Source organism: Anoplolepis gracilipes, chromosome 7, assembly GCF_047496725.1.
Source record: "Anoplolepis gracilipes chromosome 7, ASM4749672v1, whole genome shotgun sequence".
In the NCBI taxonomy this organism is placed as follows: Eukaryota; Metazoa; Arthropoda; class Insecta; order Hymenoptera; family Formicidae; genus Anoplolepis; species Anoplolepis gracilipes.
The window spans coordinates 14149950-14172141 of NC_132976.1; the positions used below are offsets into that span (position 1 = coordinate 14149950).

The 22192-nt window shown below is 39.1% G+C and overlaps 2 protein-coding genes and 1 pseudogene across 13 annotated transcripts in view; 2 read left to right on the forward strand and 1 right to left on the reverse strand.

Moving 5' to 3' along the window:
- Positions 1-22192, forward strand: part of LOC140668221 (glutamate-gated chloride channel-like) — a 185448-nt gene that overhangs the window by 65907 nt on the left and 97349 nt on the right. The window lies entirely within an intron of this gene.
- On the reverse strand, positions 3086-3737 carry LOC140667596 (uncharacterized; annotated as a pseudogene).
- LOC140667595 (uncharacterized) lies at positions 9202-13225 on the forward strand. Its single transcript, XM_072895684.1, has 2 exons — positions 9202-9453; positions 9534-13225. The coding sequence occupies exons 1-2, from the start codon at positions 9353-9355 to the stop codon at positions 10099-10101; spliced, it is 669 nt and encodes a 222-aa protein (XP_072751785.1). The 5' UTR covers positions 9202-9352; the 3' UTR covers positions 10102-13225.

Consider the following 22192-nt stretch of genomic DNA (forward strand, 5'->3'; position numbering starts at 1 on the left):
CGATAAGAAGCGTTACGTGATACACTACCGCAACCTGCAGCAATGTTCACGTCACGGTCTTCGTGTTACAAAAATTCATCGTATATTACAATTCACTCAATCTCCGTGGCTCCGTACTTATATAGAACTCAACACAAAATTTAGAACACTAGCAAAAAATGATTTTGAAAAAAATTTGTACAAACTATTGAATAATGCAGTGTTTGGCAAAACGATGGAAAATGTGCGCAATCGCGTAGATGTTAAACTTTTAACAAAATGGGACGGAAGGTACGGCGCAGAGACATTGATTGCAAAACCAAATTTTCAAATTACGGGAAGCATTTTTTCGGAAAATCTAATCGCTGTAGAATTACGTAAACTTGAGGTGAAATTCTACAAACCAATTTACGTAGGTATGTGTATTCTCGATATATCCAAGACATGTTTGTACGAATTTCACCACGATTATATGGTACCAATGTATCGGGAGAGATGCAAAGTCATGTACACTGATACGAATAGTCTTATATATCACATTGAGTGCGACGATGTGTACGAGAATATGAAACGCGTCATCAGCAGATTTGATACGAGCGACTATGCGACAGACAATGCGTACGGTATACCGCTCGTGAATAAAAAGGTACCGGGTCTAATGAAGGATGAAAACAACGGTACCATAATGACTGAATTTGTCGGGCTTAGAGCAAAAATGTATGCGTTGCGCGTGGATGGTAAGAAGGATACGAAAAAGGTAAAAGGCGTCAAGAGTAACGTTGTTGCGAGAACGATAACGTTTGACGATTACACGCGGTGTTTGAACGAAGAGATTGAAATAACGCGTAGTCAATCGTGTATAAGATCAAAATTACACAAGGTATACACCATTCGCGAAACAAAAATTGCTCTAAGTCCGTACGACGACAAGCGGTATATCGTACCTACAACTATTGATACGTTACCGTGGGGATATTATAAGATATCTTTATAAAATATAATGTGTGTGTGATTTTTTTTTTTCTTGTATGTATATTTCATATTTTATATATTGTAATGACTATTGGAAAGGATGTATTAATAAAGATTTTGTATATTTCCAATATTTCATATATTTTTTATATTGAATACATTGTATTTCTTATAAAATTAAATTACATGATCCTTATGTACCCAAGAATTGTGCGAGCTATCAAATCCCAACCATTTCACGTAAACCTCGTCACCCCTCCTGCGCAGTACTTTCTCCACGAGATACACATCTGGATAATTCGCGCGATGCAACTCGTGCTCGTAAAATGCTCCAGCGATAGATTTTTTGCGATAATCCTCGAGTAGATATGTTACGGGATTAGTATGTTGCACTTTAACAATCTTAAACACCTCGGTTGTCCAATTTGGTGTGTAACCCTTTTCGAAAAGTTTTTTGTATTTGCTAACGCGTATCAGGTCACCTACTTTAAACTTTGCAGGAGCAGCAATTTTTATACTGTTGTATACAGTATTTAAAAGTCTATCAGCGATCGTGGGAGTAACATCGATAGGTCTCATATTGATAGTGCGATGTTTTCGCGCGTTATATTCTGCAACGAGTCGGGATAGCGCGTCGATCCACTTGTAAGTTCCGTTCAGCGTAAACATCTTCCACATGTCGTTCTTCAGCGTGCGATTGAATCGCTCGACGACTGACGCCTTCAATACCGAATATGTGGAATAGTGATTAATGTTATGTTTCCGTATAAGCCGTTGCACATCGGTATTGTAAAATTCCTTCCCGTTATCAGTTTGTATGTTTTTCGGGCATCTCTTGCTATCTCGAATTATTTTGGCGATTGCATCAGCCGTCTCCCTTCCACCTTTACTCTTGAGTGGTGCAGCCCATGCTTGCTCAACACATCGATGACGGTGAGTATGTAGTGGTAACCTTTGTTGAAACGAGAATACGGACGCATCTCGACGATGTCGGCTTGCCACAGATCATCGTATCCCCGCACTATGACGTGTCTTCGGGGAAAATTTTTTCTCGCTGGCGCATGCAGTTCGTTCACCAACTGTCGTCTCTCCAAACTATGTTGATTCTTTGCTTTGTCAGTTTTTCTCGATGTCCGTTTGTTGTTCGCATTTTTTTCACTTATTTTCGTTTATCGCCTTTAATAGCCGTTCTTGACCTGTTCTTGACCTGTTCTGACCTGTTCTTACCTGTTCTTGACCTGTTCTTGACCTGTTCTGACCTGTTCTTGACCTGTTCTTGACCTGTTTTGACCTGTTCTTGACCTGTTCATCGCCGTCCTTCACCCATTCGAAAATCGTTCTTAACCCGTTCGCAGCCTTTTTCACAGTCGTTTTTGACTCGTTCGTAGCCGCTTCTGACCCGTTCGTAGCCTCGTTCACAGACGTCTTTTGACCGATCGTAGGAGTTCTTGAGTTGTTTGTAACCTTGTGTGTAGCCGTTAAGAACGTGTTCGTAGCCTCGTTCGCAGCCCTGCTTGAGATGCTGATAGCCTCGTTCGAAGCTGTTGCAGCTGCTGCTAGGTCGTTCACTGCCACTGCCACTGCCACTCATTGTAGTTTAGATAGCAGTTCGATAATTCTTCGTAGCTGTTCGATAATTGTTCGCAGCCGTTCTATAATCCTTCGTAGCTGTTCGATAACCGTTTGATAGCCGCTCCTAACCCGTTCACTGATGCTCATTTAGGTTGATAGCTGTTTCTGAGTTAGCGTTAGCCGGGCGTTGAAGTTCGTTTAGCACAATCTGTATTGCTCGCACGTCCTTCTCAAGCGAAATCAGCTTCTCGTCTGATTCTTTCTGTTGATTCATTAATCTTTTAACGCAGGACTCCACGTACAGTTTGTTGACGGCATCAGTGTCAGCCTCTGGTTGCGCTACACGGCGAATCTTACGTGACCTTGCATCGAAGTCTGTAACGACGCGACACAAAGCGTTTTCGTGCACATAACTTTTTACCAATCTATCCCAAGAACCGTTTGTGCCGGTTGCATCATTTCTTGGATCGAATAATCCAAATTTGTTGATAGGCATTTTTTCTGATGCTTCGTAAAGTGTCACGCAACGCTGATCGACTGATTAGTTTTGTCGAGACACCATTTAATTTATAATAATTCCTGCTTCACGAAGTTCCTCGATGATCGACTGGATCTCGTTGTCGTGAGCGTTGTGACCAGCTTGGCGCGAAGCGTTGAGCAATCGTAGCCGATCCACTAGTTCGTTGGGATTGTCCCAGTACACGTAATCAATCATATTGTTGGTTAGCGCGAGGCATAGATATCTCCCCTCCAGATTTTGTATTTTTCGATTCGAGCGACATCAACGGTGCAATTATATGTTTGTACTTGTACCCCCTGTTACCCTTCAAATGGCCCTGCGCATCATAATCGCGTCTATGCGCGTTCGTCACCAATAATATGCTCTTGTATTTTTCCAAATCGTCCCCCCTCGTGTAAAGTTCGTCATCGGGAATTCTCTTGAAGATCAACTCGTACAATCCTGGCGTTCCAATGTACCGCACGTCGTCTATGATAATAGAGTCATCTTTGTTGATGTTGAATTGTTTGTTGCCGAGTCGCAGTTCATTCTTTCTGTCAAAATAGACTCCATACACATGATCAATCTCGTGATTTTTGTCGCCACTAAACAAAGCGCCTATGTACTTTTGCCCAAGTGGCCCAAAGTACTCCCGCAACGTTTCTTGAACTTCCGGCGTTTGTAACTTGTTTCGAACAAACGATGATTCGAGCATGTTGCCCGAGGTTTCGAAAACATCTTCGTTTACGCTTGTTGGTGCGGTTAACGGCGTAGAGGCTATCGACGGTTCATACAGTAAAACGTCCGATCGTTTCCTTTTTTTCGGTGTCGCATCTTCCTCTTTCTCTTTCTCTATCTCCTCATCTTTAGCTTCTTCCTTCTCATCCTCCTTGTATCGCTTGATTTTAATCTTTGCGCTACTCTCCGACTTATTTTTCACCGCGAACGAGTTGTCGACAATCTTTTGCAGCGGCTCGATAATAGGTTTAAAATGGGTCTTGACCGCGATATCGTCATCGATGTTACCGGTCTTCAAAGCGCGATGTTTCTTGCGGATCGATTCGCTCGTTTTCGCAATCTCCTTCGCCATCTTTTCACGCTCGCGAATATTATCGCTCCCAGCCATATCGATAGAGAGTGTTGAACGCTCGCGTTTTACCCCTCACGACAGAATGTAGGCAACGACTAATCATTTTGTGGTATCGCAAACACGTTAAATCCGTTTCTGTATCGCCCGTTTGTAAGCAAGCTATCCTTGTCTATCACGAGAAATCCATACTTTTGCTGCCAACAAGTACGACATAACTCACTGAAATCCTCGTATGACATGTCGGTATTCACGTGATCGTTGTACACGTGTTTCAAGTTGGTGCCATCCTGTTTAAACAAGATTAGCAGGTTCGCATTGTCGCGTAAAAGATGTTTCGGTATTCTCGCGTATGTCTGGCAGAGATAGAAGCAGTCGACGTTCGAGTGGCGTCCCATTGAGAAATATTCTCTTATCGTATTTTGTTTGTCGCACGCCACGTCATCGAAAACGAAAATCGAGTTTGGACGTGCTTCGCTCGGTGGAATGACGTCACTGTTATTGGAGAATGTAAAATAGCCGATTTCATCGATCGACGTTAACAAATTCTCCAAATATTGATATTTTGGCTGTTGCAGTGACTTTGAATACACGTACACATTTTCAAAGCGGACGCCGTGCGGGCTTTCTATCAAACTAATCAACACGTTAGTTTTACCGCAATTCGAGGGGCCGCAAACGATTGCGCGTATAGTATTCGGCAGCATCGTACCGTGTCTACGCATCTCCGCATTGTCACCCATCGAGCGTAATCTGACGTCGTAATTTGTCACGCGTATCGCGAAAGGTTGTCGCACGAATTTCATTTTCCCACTTCCGATTCGGATCGCACGCCTGTCTATTTATAGCTGCGCGGAACTACAAAGTGTTCAGTAACGAAAAAATGTTTGTCCTGCTATCAAGTCCTTACGATATTCTCGATTTGAGTGCCGAACAGTTACAGTTTGTATCTAAAGCAGTTTTATTGCGAATGTGTGGCAATCACGTCCACTACGTGTGGGACAAACTTCCGGAATACATAAAGGCGGATTCGGAGGTTCAGACCTATCGTCGCTGTTTCGAACATTACAATCAACCGTGGCAACAAACGCACATTGACGGTCCAGCGCCAATGATAAAAGATTGTCGTAAATGTCAACACAAATAAGCAGAGGTCTATTAAATCGTGCAATAAACGCGCTTCCTATCGAATTACATATTCCTGGATACCAGTTTTGCGGTCCGGGCACGCGGCTAGAAGAACGATTGGCTAGAGGTGATCGAGGTATCAACCCATTGGACGCAGCGTGTCGTGAACACGATATAGCGTACTTTCGGAGTAACGATCTTGCCGAAAGGCACGCGGCGGATAGGATACTCGCCAAAAAGGCGCAAACTCGCATCACTGCGAAAGATTCGTCTCTCGGTGAGAGAGCCGCAGCCACAGCTGTCTGGACAGCGATGAAAACCAAAACGAAGTTCGGTATGGGTCTAAAGACGAAAACGAAAAAAAAGATGGTGAAAAAACGAATACTTCCGGTAGCGAAACGCGGGGGTGTATTACCGATTCTACCATTGTTGGGCGCTCTCGGATCTCTGATTGGTGGAGCGGCTGGTGTAGCAAAGATGGTGAACGATGGAAAAGCTACACAACATCAGTTTCAAGAAATGCTACGTCACAATCGTGCCATGGAAGGTCGCGGATTGTATCTCGCACCATACAAATACGGACGAGGAGTCTCAATGAAAAAGAAGAAAAAAAAAAACGTCAAAGAGACGCTAAAAATGCCAGAGGGCGTAACTACCAACGTACAATTGCTGCAACTAGCAAAACGTATGCACATTCCATATTTTAGAGGTGTTTTTATGCGTAACTCATTACCGATCGGTGGTATATATCGAAACGAGAGCGGGATCATAAATTTGGATAACGCTAAAGGCTCGGGTACTCACTGGGTAGCGTATGCAAAGAGGGGAAATTGTGTTATATATTTTGATAGTTTTGGCAATCTTCGACCGCCGAATGAATTGGTGCGATATTTAAATGTGACAAAAATAGAATATAATCACACATCCTATCAAACTTATAATCAAAGCATCTGTGGACAATTGTGCTTGCAGTTTCTCCGAACGGTCGATGCACGCGAATTTAAAGACATACATTGTGCTATTTAACTTAGTATTCGTTAAACAGTTTGGCCAACATGTCTATGACATTCACGCTGACTGGAAAGAGCAGCGTTCTCGCGGCAAACTACTTTCCTAACGTAGATTTAAGCGACGGTGAATACGAGCTTGGTCTAGCGGATTTTGAAAGTTATCACACGATATCGAACGTGAATTCCTCGAATAATAAATTTTACTTTGGCAAAGACGATGCGGAAATTACGATTCCCGAGGGATCGTACGAGCTGCAAGCGATAAATGAATTTTTGAAACATACAATTTTACGAAAACGTTCGCAACACACAGTTCGTGATGGTGATAAAAAACACACTGACGACGACGATAACTTTGAGCCTGGAGAATGGCCTATAGTGCTCCGCGCTAATTACAATACGATGAGGAGCGAGATCAAATGCGCCTACAGATTAAATTTTAGCAAGCCTAACAATATTGGATCGCTGCTAGGATTCTCGAACCGTATACTGCAGCCGCGAAAATGGTACGAGTCGGACGTGCCGATTAACATTATCAACGTGAACATTATCCGCGTCGAATGTAATGTGACCGCGGGTGCGTACAACAACGGCAAACTCGTTCATACGATACACGAATTTTCACCGAGGGTACCACCAGGATATAAGATATCGGAAACACCGGCGCACATCATTTACCTACCGATCATAGTGCGGTGCATCACGGATTTAACGTTACGCGTTGTCGACCAGGAAGGACGATTACTCGATTTTCGAGGAGAAGAGATCACCATTAGATTGCATGTACGGCGGCGGCGGTAAAATTAGCGTGTGATGCTCGTGTTGAACGGATCGAAAGACGTGAGAGACAATACAATCTTTACGACGTCAGCGACAACAACATCGACATTTGCTAATATCCAATCATCCGGCACTAAGAAAAAGAAATTGAACGCATCAAACGTTGCGTTTTTACAATCTTTGGGATTCGTGGTGCGAAACATTTAAACGATGACTGACATTCTCGACATCGCGGATGAGCCAATCTTTGACGATCGCATCGTCAAGATTGAGACTCACTCCTATAACCCATTCGCCAACACAACGTTCGGATACAGTGATGAGATAAGAATACCCATACAACAACAGGATCTGTATACATTGCCGTACGAGAGTTTCTTATACATCGAGGGAGAATTAAAGATAAAGAAGCCAGCTGGAGGATTCAATGTAGTACTGCAAAATAATTGCGTTGCATTCATGTTTGACGAGATTCGATATGAACTCGATGGTGTGGAGATTGATCGAAATAGAAACGTGGGAATAACAAGTATGCTCAAAAACTATGTAACAATATCATCCGATAGAAGCGTGATTATGAGAAATGCTGGCTGGAGTGAGCCAACTATTGTGGATGGACACTTTAATTTTTGCGTACCGCTCTACATGTTATTGGGATTTTGCGAGGATTACAGACGCATAGTAATTAACGCTCGTCACGAATTGATCTTAATACGATCGCGCAATGACAACAATTGTCTGCTTGGAGCTTCGACGCTGGAGCCTGTGATCAACATATTCAAGATACAATGGCGAATGCCACATGTGCTGTTGAGTGAAATTAAAAAGCTGTCTATGCTGCGCGCTCTGGAAAGCGGACGCTACCTCAGCATGGGTTTTCGCTTGTGGGATCTGTACGAGTTTCCGCTGTTGCAGCGTACAACCAAACATTCGTGGGCCATTAAGACCGCGACTCAGCTGGAGAAACCACGATACGTTATCTTTGCTCTGCAGACAGGCCGGAAGAATGTTATGTCCAAAGATGCGAGTAAATTCGACGACTGTAAATTAACAAACGTGAAACTCTATCTGAACTTGGAATGTTATCCGTACGATGACATGAATCTGGATTTCGATAAAAACAGATGGTCGATTCTGTACGACACGTACGCGCGTTTCTGCAAAAACTATTACGGATACGAGTACCTCGAACCGAGTCTCACTGTCTCACTGTTTCTACAGTACGGTCCGTTTGTGATCATCGATTGTTCTCGACAAAACGAATCGGTCAAGAGTGCAACCGTGGATGTGCGATTGGAATTTGAGTGTAAGGAGAATGTGGCTAATAATACGACTGCGTACTGTCTCATCATACACGATCGCGTAATCCAGTACAACCCGTTGACCAACGTTGTGCGCAAAATTACCTAAGTGTTTGCGACAATAATTTAGAGAGAGGGAAAGCTGGATATAAATCCGAGTGTTACGAGATGGTTGTCATTCTTCTTAACTGACGAAAAGAGATCTCATCATATCTGTACCAACGTTTGTCGATCTGCAAGGATTTGTCGTTTCGAATAAATTCATCGCAAAGGAGGTGGCGGTGCTGAGAAGAGGAACTGTTCTCGCACACTACATTTTTCGGAGTCCTATACCATGGCATCTCCTTACAAAATCCGAAAAGTGTCAAGCTTCATGGTTGATGGCGAATCATCATGGACTACAATGGGAGGATGGAATCGTTGCGTACAGCATGGCGAAACGATTGATTACAACAGCTGTAGTTGAAGAAGAAGATGATAAAATGCAGTGTATCGTATACGTTAAAGGATGCCAGAAACGAGAATGGCTTGCTAATATGCTCGGCGACGATGTGAGAGAAAATTTAATCATTGAGACCTTGGATGCTGATTACGACGATATCGAATCTCTAAATAATCTAGATGTTAAAAATACTATACGATGTGAAAAACATGTTAAGAATTGCGCATTACAAAATGTATTCAAAATATTTAACTGGTGGTCGCAACGCCAGAAAGAATTGCAAGATTTGGAAAAATAAAATATTTAAACACTAATATGTTTTATTTCTTATTCCCCCTCCTCATTCCCTCCCTCCCTCCCTCCCTCCCTCATGAGTCATTTAAGAATTCTTTTTATCCGAGTATCGTCTCTCTCTCCCTTCTAAAAATTTCAGAGCACTAAAGTATTCTAGAATCTCCCACCACATTTACCACTAATCTCCCACTACTTTGAAAAACGGGATGTCACGTATATTTGATTCTTCATACGGTCAGTGTTGCGTTAACCGTTCGTGAAAGTGGTCCACTTTTGAAATCTGGAAATATGTACTACGTCGAAAGAAGCAGTGGCGGCCCCAGCAGAAGCGTGAATAATTACGTACCGAATCGTTATGAAACTCCATTGTTTGAGAACAAATGTGACAAGTAAGTTTTTGTTTAACTTCTTTCTATTTTTTCACAAATTGTTTTTAAACTAATTTTTTTTTTATTTTATTTTTCTACAGCATTTCGTTGAAGCGTCGTGCGATTCGTATACTAAGTAGACGATACGCATTGACAACCACGGAATTCAAATTCCTTGAAATTGGTATCAACGTGGGTACACCGAGTTACGTGGAAATTGTCATAGGAGATCATCAAGGAAAGGAACTGGTATTATCTCTCGAAACGTGGAAGGGACTCTACGAGCAACGTCGCAAAATTCACGATTTACTGCGAAAGGACTCTAAAGATACCTATAATTTTATAAGCGTTGGACCGCTAACAGTGCGAGTTCATACGATTAACGATACTAAACTTATAAGTCTCGAATCTTTAAACGTACGCATGATGATGATTGAACCGACGTTACACCGTATGTTTAATCTCAATCAATGCATCGATGTAACCTTTGATCGATTGGTTAGAATCACCGAGACAGTCGATACTAAGTTTACACAATTCTCCAATATCGCGTCCACTATAACGGATAATAAAAAAGTGTTAAATGTAATATGCGCCAGCGACGCCTTCAATAAACATCAACTCGTCGATTGCGAACTGGTAGCTTTAGTTTTTAGTCACAATATGTAATAAAAAAAAAATATATATAAAAGAGAAGAATAAAGTTTTTTTAAATTTAAATCATGATATAATTTACTCGCACGCATTTCCCATCCGTGCTTCCTCCCACCCGTAAACAGTCCCAGTTCTCATATGTAGCTCGTTGCGGGGAATGACGTCATGCTGGGAAGGGAGATGCGAAGCTAGGGACCGCGAGAGAGTAAGCGCTAGGAAAGAAAGAAATAGCGCGAGGCGAAGGAGAGCGAGAGAGTAAACGCTAGGAAAGAAAGAGATAGCGCGAGGCGAAGGAGAGCGAGAGAGTAAACGCTAGGAAAGAAAGAGATAGCGCGAGGTGAAGGAAAGCGAGAGAGTAAACAGTAATTATTTTTCTTTTTTCTTTTTATAATTTTTTTTCTTTTTTCTTTTTATTATTTTTTTTTCTTTTTATAATTTTTTTTCTTTTTTTTTTTATTATTTTTTTTTCCTTTTTATTATTTTTTTCTTCCTTTTTATTATTTTTTTTTCTTTTTTTTCTTTTTATATTAAAATATTAAGTTATTATATCTAATTATATCTAGTATATGAAGGAAGAAGGATGGGATAGATGAAGGAAGCGCAAGCAAGCAATTATATGTGTTTTAACATAATTTTTTTTATTTAAAAAGTGTGTGTGTTTATTTACAAAAATCTGTGTGTGTGTGTGTGTGTGTGTGTGTGTGAATTTAAAAATAAAAATAAAAAGAAAAAGATATAAAAAAAAAAAAAAAAAAAAATATATAAGAGATTGCACGCCGATGGTCGAGCGGTACGGCACGACGGCGACTGCTGCTGCGAGGCGCTGGAGGGGATGACCGGGCGGTCGTGGTGGCGTCCAGGTAGGGCTCCTGCATAACAGAAAAAAAAAAAAAATTTATTAATATTTTCATAATTTGAAAAAGAATACTTACACATCAAGGATTACTTACAATTACTGATCAGAATCAGTATCAGAATCTGGATCATTGTCGATAACATGTTGTAGATACATGTTATCTATATGTTGACGGATTTCCCGATGGATTTCTTGTAACTGCTCAGGACATGCTTGCCGATTTCCGCCTGGTAAACAGCAATTCTCGCAAGGCTTTCCCCTTAGTCTGTTGTTTTCATTCGTCCATATATAACTTTGTAGTTTAAAGATCACTGTTGAGGAATTTTTTATGTCAAGTTTGCGATTTCGTTGAAACTGCACCACCGCATTCAATAGTTTTTTGGTCACCATTTTTCACAGCACTTAATCCTAGCAAATGTCTACAAAAGTTTATTGCTGCGCACAAAAACGGCACACACTACATGCTATTACTTGGCACAGTGAGTGTCCACAATTATTACACGAGTTCCAACCGTGATAAATATATTGTCCTGTTTCATGTTTATACACAATTTTACCTTGTGTATATGAATCTTGAACTTCGATGAAACATCCCGAACAAAATTTTTCACTATTTTCCTCGTCGTTGTCATACTTTTTTACTTCGTAATAAAATATGATGTTACACATTTCCTGCCGTTCAGTTATGATTCGTAAATCTTCACGCACTAACGGCACTACTTGTTCATTTAAATAGTCTTCCGGATCACTCTCATAATCAGAGTCATTCACTATTTCCACTTCTTCATCGCTGTCGTCGATGATAACCACATCTTCATTGTCTTCATTGTCTTCGATGACAATCACATCTTCTATATTCATTTTAGCACTAAATCGAAAGACACTCGACGACTGTTGAATACGTTTTAACGCGGAGACAGATTCTCAAATTCGAGCAGCCGAATGTTGGCGCTGGTGCGTTGCATTCTTTCCTTAAAAATTATGGAAGATATTTTGCTCCAGTTTTATGGGAGATTTTCCGCAAGGGTACAAAGCTGCCGAACGTCGGCGCTTAAAATCTCTTTTTTCATAATATTCTAATGGTCATAAAATGATCATAAAACTAGAAAAAAAAAACAGTTTTATGACTTCTAAAATACCCTCCCCCCCCCCGGCTATAAAATCAACTGCAAAGATAAACATCTACTTTCGAACGTGTGTAGGACCCTTCCCCCCCCCCTTTCCCTAACAGACCCCTCGCGCCTCTCAGATACCCCCGTCCCCGCACTCCCCTCAGCGCCCCATGGCTTAGAATCCCCACTATAACACTACTAATAGAACTAGCCGAATAAAGAATCTTTGACAAGATGCTATGATTAATAGATACAATACTTACATTCAATGCGAAATAACTTAAGTGGTACAATATAATATTATATGTAACTGCATGCAGCGAAGCACGTATGCATTAATATAAAAAGCATCTATCGAATCCAACCAACAATTCAGTACACGATTTCGTTCTGTTAATATCTTGCGTGTGCATATATTATGTATCAATTTTTGAAAACATATTACGTTAGTGTTTGAAAAATGTGAATATTAAATCATTTGATATTTGAAATGCCAATAGTTTTTTAGAATAATACAGCGGAATTAAATTATTATGCATTTATTGATGCATTTCATGACATACATATGTAATATTTAAGTGTATATGCATTGCCAAAAATACAGTTAGCCAATTTATATTTATATAGAAATGTGGAAATACTGTACGAAAAGTGTCATATTTTGTATTAATCAAAGATATCTTACTTTATTATTAAAAATTATTAATATATTTTTTTTATTAATTTTGTATTTTTATAATGTCCTTCTCTTTGTTCAAATTGCAAAAAGAATCACAAAAGAATATTTTAGTAGCTTATGTACACCGCCGCATTCTATATTCTGTCAATCAAAATCGTGAGCCTAGTATTAATAGTATGATATATGATGATCCTGAAAGTCGGCCTTGAGGATTCGGTCGAGGAATTTCTTTTCGAGACGATAAAAGCCAATGAGGCTTTCAAATATAGAGCAAATTCGACGAATGCTTGCGATAAGTTGAAGCAGAACGTGAATCTTAGAATTAGAAGACGAAAGAATTTTTTAAAAGGAATAATTTTTAATAATTGAAGTAAGTAAATTATAAACGATAAAGACATACTTGTAAAAATATATACATTTCATATACAGGGTGTCCGGTAATTACCGTCCTACCTCTCTAGGGCAGATAAAGCAGGTCAAATTGAATATAAAAGTCCTCTACCATTTTGCGATTTGCGCAAATTTGTGCGTGTGTGTGTGTGTGTGTGTGTGTGTGTGTGTGTGTGTGTGTGTGTGTGTGTGTGTGTGTGTGTGTGTGTGTGTGTGTGTGTGTGTGTGTGTGTGTGTGTGTGTGTGTGTGTGTGTGTGTGTGTGTGTGTGTGTGTGTGTGTGTGTGTGTGTGTGTGTGTGTGTGTGTGTGTGTGTGTGTGTGTGTGTGTGTGTGTGTGTGTGTGTGTGTGTGTGTGTGTGTGTGTGTGTGTGTGTGTGTGTGTGTGTGTGTGTGTGTGTGTGTGTGTGTGTGTGTGTGTGTGTGTGTGTGTGTGTGTGTGTGTGTATATTTATATACATACAGAGTGAACTATTTTAAACAGTACGATCAATTTTCTCGTAAACTAAGGGAAATATCGAAAAATGTTTCAGACAAAAGTTGTATGGTTTCGAGGCGGTCATAAAATGGTACCATTGGTTTGACCTTGGATAGTCACTTGAAGGTCACGTAAAGACTACCTCAATTTTTTTTAAATAGCATCCCCCATTTTTCATTACACATTCTTGTAGTTGACCTCGAGAGCTTTCCAAAACACTATAATAAAATATTTTTTTATTAAATACTTTTGCAGTTATAAGGCTTCAAAGTTGCAATATTTTGACAAAATAAATGATATCTCGTAAAATATTCATTTTTCGATTATCTTACCCTAATACTTTTATGCGCAGAATAATGAGACAAATCAATTGGTATAAAGAAAACACATAGTAATCTTTCAGAAAAAATCTGAATTTGCAACTAGCAGTTACACATTTTTATGTTAACATAATTATGTGTTTTAATTACGCCAATTGATTTGTTTCATTATTCTGTGTATAAAAGTATTAGGGTAAGATAATCGAAAAATGAATATTTTACGATTTTAAAATATGAGATATCTTGTATTTTATGTCAAAATATTGCAACTTTGAAGCCTTAAAACTCGAAAAATACTCAATGAAAAAATATTTTTTTATAGTGTTTTGGAAAGCTCTCGAGGTCAGCTATAAGAATATGTAATAAAAATGGGAGGTGCCATTTAAAAAAATCGACGTGACCTTCACATGACCTTCAAATGAAAATTCAAGGTCAAACCAATGACACCATCTTATGTATCTCTTGAAACCATGCAACTTTTGTCTGAAACATTTTTCTCTAAAACACTCTGTTTCAGAGATAAAAGGGGTATACGGGTGGTCTGGGACACCCTATACATATATTGTAGAGTGCGGGATTTAGATGAAAATATTGTCTGTTCTAAATATATATTAATATTGTAAATGTTTGAGAAATTTTATAACAACTGTTGACGTTTTTATATTTAATTATTTTACTAAAAAATTTATTTATACAATAGAAATGACATAATAATAACTTAAAAATTATGATATTATGACGGTTTTGCACAACGTCTTTAAAATGCCAAAAAAAATATGTTTTAAATTAAACATTATTTAGTCATGTGACATCATTAGATCAGCAATGACCAGTTTTCGATGTCAAAATGATGTGTGCTTGCTACCTAGGATTATTTTGAAATTTTTCAAATAAATAATATTCTATAATTTTACTTTTAATTTTACTTTGTGACTATGATTTTTACATATAAAATATTCTATATTTAATATTTGAAAAACCAGAAGAATAAAAGATATATTTAAAAATTTACAAAAAGCTTAAAAAAAATTTAAAAGTTAAAGAAAAACAGAGTGTAAATTTATAATATGGCACTACTCTGGAGTTGATACCCCAAGTAGCACATATTCGTTTCAAAAACGTTTCAGAAATGTTTTTGCGAAACGTTTTAGAACCGGCTTTTGAAAACGGTTCTGATTGGTTAAAATGTCCACTTAAAAAACGTTAAGAGAAACGTCATTTTCTAACAAAAAAAAAAAACGTTTAAGAAACTGTCAAAATACGGTTTTTTTCCTTCATTTGTGAAAAATTTGTTTATCCACAGATTCAATAAAATAATGCAAATATGGATATAATCCATCTATTTTCATCATGTTCTGAATCTCTTGTCGAGATTACATCAGAAGTCAAACTGACAAAAAAGACATAATTTAAATTATACTTTTAGTACCTGGTCTTTTAGGCTTTATACAGGGTGTCCCCGAATTGGCGGATCAACTCTCGTGGGTAGATAGAGCGTGTTAAACTGAAAACAAAAGTCATCATTTTGCTAAATTCGCAATAATTAATGAGATATAAATTAATAAAGATCGGCCAATACGTGCCAGGATAAACGCGCGATGCGAAAAAGCTGCTACTTGTTACTTGATACTAGGCGCGCGGCGAGAGAGTAGGCGGAGCGCTCTACAAAGAACGTACAAAGGACGTACAAAGGGCGTGCTGAAAGAGACACGTACAGTGCGCGCTGCGGTTATATGTTTTGCCTCGCGCCTAGTATCAAGTAACAACTGGGAAGTTTCTTCGCGCCGCGCGCGTATACTGGCACGGATTGGCCGATCTTTATTAATTTATATCTCATTAATTATCGCAAATTTAGCAAAATGATACAAGACTTTTCTCTTCAGTTTAACACGCTCTATCTACCCACAAGAGTTGATCCGCTAATTCGGGGACACCCTATATACATTGTTATAGCCCCAGAAAAGGCTATAGATTTAATTAATTAATGAATATATATATATATAATTATATTGATGCAGGAATGCATCACGAGCGAAGCGATAATCGCGCGAGCTGCTGACGCAGCGAGCCACGCGCACCCGAGACCGAGCGCGAACGCGAAACCGGAAAGCACTCTCAGAGATGCACCGGAAAGGTGTCGCCGAATTGCTAAAAGTACAAGCTAGGAAATTCGACTTTGAACTTCCTCGCCTGCACTAAAACGCAAATTCAGCAACATAACCATATTTGGTCATGTTGCTAAGGGATCCCCTCCGAAAAACCATGCAGTTCGGAGGGAAGAACAGCATCCGCCGCGATGAAGCGACAGGCAGTCGTTGATCAGATCCTAAAGAGGAATAATCGTCACGGGCAACCGTTAATGAGAACCGAACGAGTAATAATTGCCACGAGCAGCTGTTGACCAGATTCAACAGAGTCATATACGAATGACTAAGAGATATACGCGCGCCTGAGATAAGCCGACGCGTATCAGACTACCTGTGCGACAGAGCGTACGAGAGATACCGCTCTCTCACTTCAACCGATATTAAACGCGAGTGATATAACGTTCGCTGGGAGCAGTGACAAAATACCAACCCATTGATTCTATTTAACTATTATTTATTATAATAAAAGGAAGAAGCAAGCACATATAATTAAAAGAACTTTATTAAAATAAAGAGAGGCCACTGCCCGCCGTATCCCCGGCCTTCCCTGCACGAATTCCGAAAAAACCCTGTGCCCCCTCACGGAGGCACAACAACATGTTATGAAAACTTGAATGCAAGTTAAGTCTGAACACGCCACGTAACGGCAAACAAAGGAACATGTATATTATAAAATAGATCTTTTTTGTCTTGTCAAAAAGATGATCAAAAAGACATCTTTTCGTCGACTAAAAGTAATTATAACTTTTAGAAGACATCTTTCAAAAGATGACTTTTTTTGTAGGTAGAAAGATATCCTTTTAGACATCTTTTAGCCTTGTCAGAAAGACAACTTAAAAAAAGACATCTTTTCGTCATCTTTTAGTTTTCTGCTATCTGGGGATCGTCTTAATAAGTACAGTCTTAATAATGTGTATATATATAATTTTGAATTAAAAAATTAATTTTTATTCTATTTATAGAAATGTAAAATATACGTTTCTTAAACCATGATTTTAAAAATGTTTCTGTTGAAACGTTTCTTATTGGTGCTTGACGATTAAAAAATATTGAATACGTTTAGAAAACGTTTATAAAACGAACATGTGCTACCTGGAACATGCGTGCGCACGCATACACACAAACGTATATAACGTATATTAACATTTTTAACGTATTTTTTTATTATTAATTTGCTACTAACAATTCAAAAATACGTTATATAAGTATATAGAGAATTTATACATATCCAGTTTTATTTTGATAGAATAAAATTAACGTAATGTTAGTCATATTGGATTTATCACTTTAAAGGACCCCGCACAAACCTTATGGAAAACCGGTCTCCGTGGATTTGACTAAAACTTTGGAAATTTGTAGTTTACGCGATCCTGATGAAAAGTTCTCATTGCACCAACTTGATTCATTGAGCCGTTTGAGCTCTAGGGACCGTTGAAAGTATGAAATAGGCCGCCATCATGTAGACAACCAGCAGTTAATTCCTCCCTCCCCTATCCCTCCCCTCTCCTCCCCTCCCCTGTTCCCACTCCTCTTTCTATCTTCTCCTCCCCTCCCTTTCCCCTCTCTCCTCTTCTTCTATTATTTTTTATTTTACGTTGGTTTGCTTTATTTTACGTTATTTTACGCTCCTTCTTAGAACCATTCTCGCTTTCTCTCAACATCCCTATGAAATTCATTCCAGAGGATCGCAGCGTCATTGTTTCGACTGTCTCAGAAATACGGACCTTGAATATCAAGTATGTAGCCATCAGGTGTGACTATCAGCACAGGTTTGAGTAAATGTCGTCCCTTATGAAGACAAAATGACTGTCGGAGAGTGATATGATAAGAGTTTTGTATACATGTATAGAGTGACATGATAAATAGCGACGTATCATTCTATCGTTGATGCCGGAAAATCATTCTACTTTATAGGCAATACTGAAAACGCATCTAAAATTCTCACATCTAATATTTGGAAATCTATGAAAGATACCATACATCAGACACTTTGTGTTTTGTATTGTTACAGCCGAGTTATCCCAAAGTTACGATTTTCTGACTGGCACATGTGCATAGCGTTTGTCTTTTCTTATCCTACACAGTTAATATTAAAAGCATTTCTATTTGATGACTTCATGTTTTGGATGTATATCATCAACAGAAGAAAACATTGAGAATCCGGTTTAATCAATACCAAGATTTTCTTCTTAGCGTATTACAATCATAGCTAACTATGGCTTGGAGAAACCGTTTAAAGTGTTACATTTGCGATAGAGATTTTTTACCGAATCAATTGAGTCGAATAGATGGAGATGAAAAAGTAAACAAACGCGAGATTGCCATCTATAGACGTGATGGATTCCAGAGTCCACCTCTCGCCGTGACAGATCTTACGAGAATTTGTATTATCTGTAATAAATCTATTTGCAATGAAATAACAGAAATGGAACGCGATCCTACTTGCCTGCGACTCAATGTATTGACACAAACTGAGAATTGTACTTGTATGATTTGTAATGCTGATGCTGATATCCGCAGGATTACTTGAATGCAGAGTGAACGTATTTGTTTTACGAGATATTTTTATTCCTGACGTTGCCAGATCATGTCAACATCATTTGGATGATCAAGGTTTCTTTCTTCAGGCATTGCTATCTGGCTTGCGGTCCATAAACAGATCTTATGTCATCAAAGGACTGCAACTTCAAATGTTCCTCCAAGGACTCAGAAATGTGGCAAGGGATCAAAGAAGATTCGTTGATGAGAACAGTTTCACAGATGCTGAATTCGAATCCTTTTCTCCGGTGACGAAACAGCAGTTTCTGGAACTATTTGATTATTGTGATAGAGTGTCTCGTCCAGGCGGCTACAGATATGTTTCTAAGAAAGACTTGTTAATGTTCTTATGCAAGATGCGACAAGGACTCTCTGATGAATTTCTTAAAGTTATCTTCGAGTACCAGAGCAGACAAGCAACAAGTTTAGCCATTTCCACTGTCCGACATTCTTTGATGCAACGTTTTGTTCCGACAAACATCGGTTTGGATGCAATCACAAGAAGAGATTATGCCCAAAGACATGTAACCGATTTCGCGAACGAATTATATAATCCCGAACCACATATTCCTCGTGTAATCGCGTACATTGACGGTACTTATAGCTACGTTCCTAAGAGTAGTAATTTTCGTACTCTCTGACAATCATATTGTCTTCATAAGAGACGACATTTACTCAAACCTGTGCTGATAGTCGCACCCGATGGCTACATATTCGATATTCAAGGTCCGTATTTCTCAGACAGTCGAAACAATGATGCTGCGATTCTCCGAAATGAATTTCATAGGGATGTTGAAAGAATGCGAGAATGGTTCCAAGAAGGAGATTTAATGATAGTAGATAGAGGATATCGGGATGCTACAGAGCTACTCACTCGCCTTGGGATTCGGTGGAGGATGCCAGCACTTCTCAAACCACGACAAAGTCAACTCTCTACAGATGAAGCTAATGATTCACGGATAATCACTAAGACGAGATGGATCGTAGAGGCCAGGAATGGCCACATCAAATCTATCTTTAAATTCTTCCAGCAGACAATACCGACTCCTCATCTTCCTAATTTGGGTGATTTTTACCGTATTGCCGGTGCAATAATCAATAGGTATCATCCTGCCGTTCAAATGGAAAGAGCTAATAGGGAGTTGGCTCGTCAATTATTGGAGAAAGCAAATGAAGTGAATGTTGTCCAAGCACTTGTGGAGGCTGAACATCTGAACACTCGTAACGCTTAGAGATGGGTACGCTTGAATGTCCAACATGTTCTCGATTTTCCAATTTTGGACTTACATTTTCTGAGGGATCTTATTGTTGGCATCTACCAAATCCATTTGGCACCATCGTATATACAGGACAAGCTACAAAGAGAGGAGTCGGAAGAATTCCAGCTTGAAATGTTAAGGGACGTACAGAGGATACCACTACCTGGTTTAATAAGAATTAGAGTGTACTCTCGATTTCGCAATGCAGTGAAATACCAATTATGGATATCTTACCGACCGACAGACGATCATGATATGGATGACGAGATGAATGTTCAGAGCGACCCACCCATCCAAGGTTACTACTGCACTTGCAAATCCGGTGCTCGAACTTTGGGTACATGTGCACATATTGCGAGTGTTTTATGGTTAATTGGATATGCACGCCATGAACAACACATTCGGTACCCGTCATCGAGGCTCCTTCATACTATATGCGATGCAGCAAATAGGCCACCGCAAGAAAATCCTGATAATGTACCAGATGTTATTGACGTTTGAACATTACTTCATTGTTCTACACACACGCACACGCATACGCACACGCACAAAAAAGAGGGTTTGGAGTCGTTAAATACTACGAGAGTGACGAATCGTAGGGTCCTTATCTTTTCTGACACACACACACACACATTCATACAAACGGCTCTTTTCAGAGTCACATGATGTGCAATTCCGATCGCGCAACCTCCCCGTGATGCACATTGGGTAACTGCCGGCGGTACTCCCCGACAGTCATTTTGTCTTAAGGGACAACATTTACTCAAACCTGTGCTGATAGTCACACCTGATGGCTACATACTCGATATTCAAGGTCCGTATTTCTGAGACAGTCGAAACAATGACGCTGCGATCCTCTGGAATGAATTTCATAGGGATGTTGAGAGAAAGCGAGAATGGTTCTAAGAAGGAGCGTAAAATAACGTAAAATAAAGCAAACCAACGTAAAATAAAAAATAATAGATGAAGAGGAGAGAGGGGAAAGGGAGGGGAGGAGAAGATAGAAAGAGGAGTGGGAACAGGGGAGGGGAGGAGAGGGGAGGGATAGGGGAGGGAGGAATTAACTGCTGGTTGTCTACATGATGGCGGCCTATTTCATACTTTCGACGGTCCCTAGAGCTCAAACGGCTCAATGAATCAAGTTGGTGCAATGAAAACTTTTCATCAGGATCACGTAAACTACAAATTTCCAAAGTTTCAGCCAAATCCACCGAGACCGGTTTTCCATAAGGTTTGTGCGAGGTCCTTTGAAAAATTTTGATTTTATATTCGTAAACGGTGACCTCAAAAACTTTTACACACAAAATTTTAATGACATTGCTTAATTTTTAAAAATCCATTTTTTATAAATTTTCAATTTAAGCACTTTCCTGAAATTCAGCTCGCCAGTCAAGGGATTAAAAAAAATAACGGCTGATAAAAGTTTTAGTCAAGATATTCGAATGATAAAACTTTCAATGGTAATGTACAATTGTTGAAAGATTGAAATTCGAGACGCTTTCGAAAGTCATCGAATATGAGGAATCGTCAGTGGCACTACAAGAAATAGATAACACCGATGATATTGTTGTAATAAGAAGAAAATAGAAGTTTGGGAAGCAAGAGACAGTAAACCTCCTTCGATCATTCGGTCAACATTAAAGAATATTAGATCAAATATGTGATTGCGAATCATTAGTGGATATTATGAAGCGGATAGCTATCTATGAATCAACAACGTTAAACGTTTTGTTAGGTAAATTGTTACGTGAATTCTTTGTTTATACATGTGTTACGTCCAAACTCGGGAAAGGATGAGTCAGAAGGAAGAGCAAAACAGACTGCTCTCAAGAGCGTACAAGTCAGGATGTACGTCTCGAGTCGAACAAACGGTCAGGCTCGAAAAATAGGTCAACGATAATTAATATCGCTCTTATCTGTTATTTCGGACATTCGTTCAAATGGTCCTTTTTGGTAAAGGATATAATCCTTATTACACGGGATAGGATCGCACCAAGTGCGATCTTATCGGTTGGTATGAGAAAGAAATCAGAAGTGAATGCCTTTTAAAATGTTACAAATTTATTCATGGTAATTTATTACATATGTACATAGATTTTTATAATTCGGTTAAATATACATTTAATTATAATTATAATAATTAGTCAGTATGTGTGTGTTTTAATCGCGGGTGTTACATTAGTGCGGAGGATGTCAATCAGAATAGAAAAGAGAGTGGGACTGTTAAATTTTTAATTCTGATTGGAAGTTTACAATGATTTTATTAAAATAGAAAAAAAACGAATGCAAAATAAAGAAATATGTAAGTGTGTTAAGGAGTGGATTTAAA

Bases quoted from the DNA above. Each gene is read 5' to 3' on its own strand.
- LOC140667595 (XM_072895684.1), top strand. From the start codon at position 9,353: ATGTACTACGTCGAAAGAAGCAGTGGCGGCCCCAGCAGAAGCGTGAAT. The intron at 9,454-9,533 runs GTAAGTTTTTGT...ATTTTTCTACAG, and splicing joins TTTGAGAACAAATGTGACAA to CATTTCGTTGAAGCGTCGTG.